Below are 8633 nucleotides of genomic sequence, written 5' to 3' on the forward strand. Positions count from 1 at the left end.
AGATCTGTAAGTACAACTAACAGTTAATTGGCACACAGTCACAAACCACCATCCCATTTTTACACGTATTTACAATTAACAGATACTATTTGTTACTACGACAGGCAGAAACGGTAGACTGCGGCTATCATTAAATATCTCAGTTCTTAAAACACCATTGAGCTCATCTTTTATTGTCAAAGCAGTGTAAAAATATACACAGAATTACACATTCGTTTGGTATGCTGACATGTTAAACCAGATTTGTTAAATATAACAGCATTTATCTATTTTAAGGTCTTATCTGATAAACTTCACAACTTACAAGTCACTGACACACACAAAAATAATAAACAAAACACAAAAACGCCACACTTTGTCATATCGATATGGTATTACATTCAACATAATTATTTGGAATGAAATCACACAGGTCCCAAAGAAATAAGTAAATCTGGAGTCACAAAAGCAAAGTGTCAAGACAAACCTGGACCCAAAGATGTATCAATAGTCGCAGACACGCTCACTGACAAATAAGGAAGCAGACACATTGCACATAAAAAATAAACATAAGCCCAGTATTATTCCGCGATAGGGAAAATGGATTCAGATACTGAATCCAAACATGTGCTCCAACACAGCTGTAGCTACTGGTTGCAATGCACATTTCATACATGATCCACTGAGCATTTGCAATGGTTATTAGGGCAATGTATTACTTCTACTCTTCTCTTGGGGAACTTAGCACACATACTTATCTTTTATAATCAATAGCATAAGAACAACAATTACTTACATTATTGCATAATTAAAGTCATTTTAAATCCATAATTGATTTTGTGCTGGTCACCACCATTATCATGATACCCTCTTCAGCTGGTCCAAATGAGATAAATTATAAAGGTACTTCTTGAAGCAATTTAATGCTTGTGTCTCTTCCACATCTGTGCTAAATCTAATCTAAGTACGTCATCGTCAGAGAGCCATACACCTTGTCATTTCTACGCCTTATATTCAAAATCACTAAATCTTTATCAGCCTTAAGGTAGCAGAAGGCCACGGCAGTTTTAGTTTGTAAAAAAGGGGTGCACTCTTTGTGCCCTCGTTTTGTCCTGAAGTCTGGCTTACTTTCCAGAACAGCGTTAACAGCAATGTCTGCTCAAGGCCTCGTGGTCCAGCATGTCCTACACGGTTCCTCGCAGTGTCAGGTGCTCAGTTCTCCAGAGGGGCTCTGAGGGGAATGCAGCCGTCCATCTCCAAGGACTCAGGCCAGCCCTCGTACTTATTATTGCTTTTGCTGTTTTTCATGCGCTGAAACACAGAGAGAGAGAGAGAGAGAGCTGTTAATTCCACCTCGTTTGGCCCAGCTCAGGACATGGTCCAGTCAGTCTTGAGCATGGCCCATCTTAGCTCTGCAAGGTTAAACTTGTAATGGAAATGGCACAGCTTGGCATGGCATAAAGTTCTGATTGGAAAAACACTATAGGTCAATACTTACAGTCAATCAGAATGTTGTATAGGAGTAAATCACACATGGTGTATAAAAACCAAACTTTTTTTATTCAGTTTTTTATTCAAATAAACATTGTAGTTCAGATGGGTATTTTGGCTCACCTGCTCAAAAGGACTCTTATTTTCTATGCCTTTGGCCCCCACAAATACCCAGCTGTCTCTGAAGGCCAGCTCCTTCGCTGCGGTGCTGCCCAGCTCTTCAAAGAGGTGGCGTGCCTCATCATTTAACCTGATTCACAAAGAACAGCACAGAGATAAGTAGGCATCCAATGAACGACCTGACCTGCCAGTCACGTTTTTTCCTCATAAAAGTTGGAAGCTACGTTCTACATTTTCATGGGTCTGCCATCCTCCAGAGTATACAACTGCTGCCAACCTCTTCTATCTACGCTGCAAGGACCTTTATAACCCCTCATGAAGGAAGGCAGACAAACAACCTCTTCCAAGGGCGGACTGGCCATCGGTGATACCGGGGAATTTCCCTGGTGGTCCAATAGGGTTTGGGACGGTCCAATACCGCCCCACTTCAGGGGCGTAACTATATAGGGTGCAGCAGGTGCGATTGCGGGCGGGGGGAGGGGGAGTGGCGGCGGTCGTTAGTGATCCACCCTGACTACTTGGACATTTATCTACTTGGCTGTCTGTATATGTATATAGGGATATGTATTGTGGCATCACGGTGGGCCAGCTTGCAGAGGGGTTCGGTGTTCCTGTGGAGGTTTGGCTGCCACACCACAAGATGGGTGCCATTCGCACTACATCACCCAGAATGCAGCGGGGTCTAGCCAGGTGTGGGTGCTTACCTGATTGAAGCAGCAGTTAAGACAGGTGGTGCCTGTTGTGTGGGAGAGAGCCAGAGAGAACCGAGAGCACCTGACATGCTTTTGTGTGTGAAAACGCTTACGGAAGCGCTTGCAGAATTGCAGAACACCTATGCGTTGGAATGCGTTGATGACTCAGGGTTAACGGATCCCCATTCACTTTGAATGGGGTGTCGTCATCCTTTGCCGAACTGAATTGTGGCTCCGTTCAGTTCGGCAAAACTATGACATCACCCCATTCAAAGTGAATGGGGATCCGTTAACCCTGACACATCAACGCATAAGTGTGACCGGGGTGTTAGTAAAGCGCAACAGGAAGGGAGAAGGATAAGCCCAAGCCTGAAAGGACCGGACTGCCCACTGGAAGCTGACTTAACTGAGAAGTAAATGAAGTTTAGGTTTATTAGAAACCCCTCAAGGAAGAGGGGAAAAAGAACATTTGAGTTTGGTCTTTTAAGTTGGGTTGGAAGAACCTACCCTTTGCCTGAGTTTGAAGAGATTCCTAAGTTGTACCTGTTTGAGTGAGAAACCAATTGTGCCTGATTCCTCAGTTTACTACACTGCCCACCCTGCAACCTGTTACAGTATCTATTTACATCTATATGGGTTTATAAAAGGTAATGTGTATGAGGTTAAGAAGTGTATCAAAATGTTATGGCAAGTCCAGTGTAATAAACACTAGATCCGGAAAACAAAATCCAGCCTGTAAAACCAATTCCATGGACATAACATGGAATGTGCTGGCATTGACATTTGGCACTTACTTAGTGGCTGGATCATCAAAGGAGGCCACAAACACAAGGGTTCCCTCATGAAGTGGCCTGAGAAACTTCAACAATTCTGAGACATCTGAGGGAATACAAAGCAGAGTGTTACCCACCTGCTCAAAGCAACTCAACCAAAACTTGTGCTACAAATACAAATGCTACAAAATTCAAAATGTAAAGTGCGATGGATATTAATTTCATAAAATTATTTCATAAATATCTCAAATCTGCTCTCTTCTCACATACAGTTGTCAATGACATGCGCTTACTTTATTTCAAGCCACACTCTGATATTGATCTGACTGATGGATCACTAAGTAGCTCACAATGAATAGCGCTTTTAGAATATTGTATACATATCCAAGAAATACAAAGGAACCAAAACGTATCAGACTTATTGGGTTGTTTTGCAGTCTCTTTGCATTTGAAACAGGCTGTGTTACATTGAGTTGTTTTGTTTTTCCTTCACAAGATATGACTACAATAAAAATCAGTCATCTTACCCCCAGCCCACATGTCAAAAGACTTGACTTCTAGGAGCTCTCCTGTTACTCCTGAAAAACAAATTTGAATAGAAGGAAGAGAAAGAACAAGTTTGACAAGAGAAGTTTGGACAAACAAAACAAGAGAAGGACATGCTTCTCACAGGTACAAAATAACCAAAGTGGCCAGTAGCAGTGGCATTGTGAGTAATGCCCTGGAGTACTTACCATTTACTAAAGCCAAATTCAGTCCTCGTCCAATGTTATTCCTGACACTGCTCATGAGGCTGAAACAAAGAGAAAGAGAAAGCCACCACTGAGCGAATGACATCAAGCTGTACTAATGTCCTATCCTGTTGGGGAGAACACAGAGCCAAAGGCAGACATGCACAAACCACTAGTGGGAGTGGGAGATGAGCTGAAATGGGAAGTGTTACCTACAGACAGAAACACCACAGAGATAGGAGAAAGAACCAGACATACTTATAACCTGTCCTTCAAAGACGCAGTTTAAAGGATGGTTATGTTTACAAAAGGGAGAGAAGATGATGAATAATTAAAGGAACTGAAAGACTGTCAGAAAGATACATGAGAAAGAGAAAGAGCAAAGACAGAGACATGGACATACATTTTGTCCTCCAAGCAGATTTTGGGACCAATGACATTGGCAGCTCCAGAGACGATGCGGAAGGCCATGTGTTTCTCCGGACAGGGAGCAGACAAGCCACACTTGTACTTGCGTGGTTTCGGCTCTGCAAGGAGGGAGAGGAGATGAAACGCCATTCTTACCCTATATCTTGACAGCATACATTTTATTTCAAAGGTATTCTGTAGCCAGAGCCTCCTGTACTCTATGTGTGTAGTCATCCTCTTTTGAGCAGCCAAGTATGTTTATATACTCTGAATATTTTGATGTTTCATAGGATTCTTTAGATTATTCACTTTAGACTTTTTGAATATGTAACTGTATTATTAACTTGTTCCCGACAGATACATTGTGATACTCTGACCCACTGTGGCTTTTCAAGAAATTCTTAACTAGAGAAGTATTACTAGGTAACGGTGTTTCTGCAATGACTGGCTAGGATTGGTTTCAAACTGAAAAGCAGTAATGCAAGTCTTGAGGTACCTGGCTAATCACCTGGGTTATACACGCTGCAGCAGAACTGTTATATTATATTATACAGCTGTAGAATGCCGTCCAGTCTCTGGACTGGATCGAATGGTTATACTGAGATCGTACAGCAGCCTAGCACTCGGCCCCTTAACCAATTCGGTCTAACCTGCTGGTAAGCCCCGTAACAGCACTGTAGCCTCTGAGTTAGTCTCCATAACTAGTAACCCGTTTTGTCCATGGAATATGCCAAAAGATAGAAATCGGCCGTTGCAAAATCCTGTGTGACACAATTCCTAGAGGAAACCGGTTAATAAAAAGTAAGAGGGGTATTTGTCAAAACAGATTGTAGGTATCCAAAGAAATGACCATAGGTCAGCCTGGAACACCGGGAACTAAGGTTCCTAATTGAGTTGAGTCAGATTAATTCATACTTAATATTAAAGTTTTAGCCAGACAGGGTCCTTTAATAAATATTATATTTCAGCAAAGCGCAGAGAGACGTACACACAGAAACCTTCGGCCACTACCACTCCACCATTGGTTTTTGAATGTAGGTCCTTACAAATGCATTCATTTAGCAGATATTAACAGACTTACATTAGTGTTTGTGCACCCTAGGTATCAAACCTATGCTCTTTATTTTTGTGTAACTTTACTTACTAAGTTCACTATCAGAGATCTCAACCAAGAAACTCTCAATCAACATACCTGGAGTAGGCTCTTCTCCACCACCTATGAAAGACCAGACAATAAATGCATTACATTTGTGAACGGAAAAAAATACATACATACAAAAAGCAATACCAAAAGGGACCTTACCACTGAAAATATGTCGCAGAAAAGAGCCACCATCACGCCCCAATACCGAACTTGTTAGGAGCCATGTGATGCCGACAAGAAATACGACTGCCACGACACGCAAAGGCCCTGAAATACAACAAAATGTGTAAAACAAGCTGTTCAAGAAAATCCAAAATGACTAAAGCATCAAGCTTAAGAAGACCTCAACCTACCTGCCAGCCTCATTATGGAAAGGAAAAGACCGAAAAATCCACAGGCTCGCTGAGCACCCTGGATACAGACAGAGAGGGGAAAATAATAAGCATGGTTTGCAACAATGTGTACCTCGTTTCATGTCACTCTTTTCAAATAATTTCCTCTTAGTAAGACGTCTGTGTAAAAGTTAACAGATTGAAAGAAAATGTAGATGGGCTGGTCAGCAGACTGATTGGCCCCACCAGGAATGTAATTAAGATCTGGCTTCGCAATAACGTCCAAGTGTCTGATTCTTGCAACGCAGATGCTGTCTTTCACATTCTGAGACCACATTGAAAAAGACGTCAGAGATTATGTTCACAGGTGCAAGAGGTCTGTAGTTAGCAAGGGTGAGGTTAGGGGCCCCTCTTGTTTCCATTGCTACATCAGCTGCTTTGAAATTAATCTGCATTCATTTCTGGGCAGCAGAAGATTATAACTGTATATGCAGGGACGTGCACAGGAATTTTGACGTTGCTCTGCCTGGAAAAAAGGGGCAACACAGTACTTTTTTCACAATATCATTTTAAAATGTCACTAACCACGGCTGCCACGCCCCCATCATGTGATCTCAAATTTTCACTGTGCAAGTCCCTGTGTATCTGTTGAAGTCTGTTGATGTCTTAGTTGTGACAGACCACTTTTCCAAGCTGGTGGGTGCATATCCCTGCCCCAATCACTCTATTAAGTCTGTAGCTTGGGCTCTTTGGCATAATTGATTTGTGTATATGGCTTTCATGTGTGTGTTCATTCTGGGAATAGGGAAAAATAAACTGGAAAATAGGTGGGAAGGCACGATGTACATTATTATCCCACTGTTCGGATTTTGACACAGTGACTGCGGACAGAGGAGTTGTAAGGTGTATATGGCACCTCTGCTATGGTTGGTGTGGGGTAGGATCACCACCTAGTCAGTCAATGGACAGCTGTGTTTTGCTGATGGACTTGTTGTACCTTATCTGGGGGTCCCTCATCTGCTTTTTATTTGACAATGAAGGTTGTCACCTCGGCCTCAATGTCCACACAGAGAAAACTGTGCTGGCTTCTTCCTATAGCTAGCAGATGGGTCTTGTTATAGTTGTGTGAGGTGGTGGCATAAAGCATCACGTAGTTCTTGCAAGAGGTCTCGCGCCCTGTCCACCAAAGTTTTGCTTAGATTTTTAAAAAGTTAAAGAGAAATAGACACTGTGCAATGTAAAATCCCTGTTATTGTAACTGAAAAATACTACTGAGGGGATTTGAGAGTTGTCTGAGCCAGCTATCTAATGTTGGCATACTACTACACACAAGGTAAACTGCGTTGTATTGACGGATTCGGATAGTTACAAAATGTAGGGAAGGTGCACATCAGGCCACGGACAGTTGCTCGAAGAGGGTTTACCACGACGGAGAGGGCTCTCTGTGTCTCCGTAAACGGATGACCATTAATTGGGCTTTACATAGCCATACATAACGATTATCCGTCTTTCAAATCAGTGAACCACCAAAATGATTTTGAAGCTGTTGATTTAAAGTAAAATTGTTACATAATGTTGCTTTAATACCCAACTAAGACATGTAGGGTGATAAAACATCTGTAGATTTGTTGACATAATTGATTTGAGGGTTTTTTGTGGGTCAGTTTATTTTGTATTGTTTATTTAATCTGTGTATGTTTGATTAGGGATCAATAAACGTCATTAAGTTCAATTCAGACAGCCATGCTGAACATCATTATTGTAGGTCTAGAAGCAGTTAAGCTCTTTTCAACAAAAACATGAAGAGCTGCACCATAAAGAAAGCAGATATAGCGTTAAAATGTAATATCTTTACCATTTTCAGCGACAAATCAGCCGTCTACTGTTATTTAACATACCTGTTACGACGTTTACGCTACTTTCTGAGTTGAACTCTGGCTTGTTTCGCTGACGTTAACGTTAAGGCACAACACTTAACCAACTCTTTTGCCATCCTGTAGAGCAAACATCCCAAAGTCAGTTGTTTTTAGTGGCAATGACGGCTGAAATGGGCTTTGTTTTGTTCAGACACCCGTCTAGTCCAACAGAGAACAAACACTGGATCCATCCCTTTTTAATCATCATTATCCACGCTACGTAGCTAGCTAGCAAGACGATGCCATGGAGATGAAACGACAACACCCATGAACATGACTTGTGTTAATGCTATGCTAGCCAGTCAGCCTCGTTAGTGGACAACAACAAGCAAATAAACACTTTGCAGGCTAATCTGCGTCAGGGCACTTAAACCGGGCATGTTTAACTATTCAGTCTTGAACAGAAGTTTTCTTATAAATGCACAACTATCCGTAAAAAATAATTGATTAGATACCCAAAAGATGTCTCCCACCACTTCTCCAGAACACTCAGCAAGGCGAATTCAACGGAGTTCGTGCTTTGCACAGCTGGAGAACTGTTGCTCTGGCCGATCACCTGCCCTCTTACATTTTACTCTTTGAACAAACTCCATTCATTTCTCTCATCCGAACATCAATAAACTACACTGGAATTACAATGAGGCGAACTGTCCAGCTTTTTTGTGTCTTCCTTCCTAGTTTTTCCGGTTTCATTTAGTAACCTATCCCGTGACGTCATACCCACGCCCCTTACATGTCTAGCGTAGCGGTATCAGTTATCGGGACGTTTGTTAAAGGTCGGCCAATCTGTTAAACAATCGATATGTTAAGTTTATAGTTAATATATTAACATGGCAACGCAAACGTAGTCGATAACACACGCATGCCGATATTTAGAGGTATGTTCCCCGATTTGTTTACGATAGTTATGTTATATGACCGCTACACATGGACGGATTTTGAGATCAAGGGCCCCTGTGCACAAAAGCCTTCTAGGTCCTCAAACTCCTGGGCGCACAACAAGAAGCAACTCATAGTCCAAACTGCCCGATGCTTGGGTGACATATT

The 8633-nt window shown here is 41.9% G+C and overlaps 1 protein-coding gene across 1 annotated transcript; it reads right to left on the reverse strand.

The window, feature by feature from the left end:
- Window positions 1-826: 826 nt before the first annotated feature.
- fam3a (FAM3 metabolism regulating signaling molecule A) lies at window positions 827-8223 on the reverse strand. Its single transcript, XM_080833731.1, has 10 exons — window positions 8042-8223; window positions 5692-5749; window positions 5498-5605; window positions 5387-5410; window positions 4190-4313; window positions 3790-3848; window positions 3583-3633; window positions 3077-3161; window positions 1594-1720; window positions 827-1290 (listed from the first exon to the last, which is right to left on the reverse strand). The coding sequence occupies exons 2-10, from the start codon at window positions 5702-5704 to the stop codon at window positions 1192-1194; spliced, it is 690 nt and encodes a 229-aa protein (XP_080689857.1). The 5' UTR covers window positions 5705-5749; window positions 8042-8223; the 3' UTR covers window positions 827-1191.
- Window positions 8224-8633: the final 410 nt, after the last annotated feature.

The sequence above is a fragment of the Sprattus sprattus genome, assembly GCF_963457725.1.
Source record: "Sprattus sprattus genome assembly, chromosome: 2".
Classification (NCBI taxonomy): domain Eukaryota; kingdom Metazoa; phylum Chordata; class Actinopteri; order Clupeiformes; family Clupeidae; genus Sprattus; species Sprattus sprattus.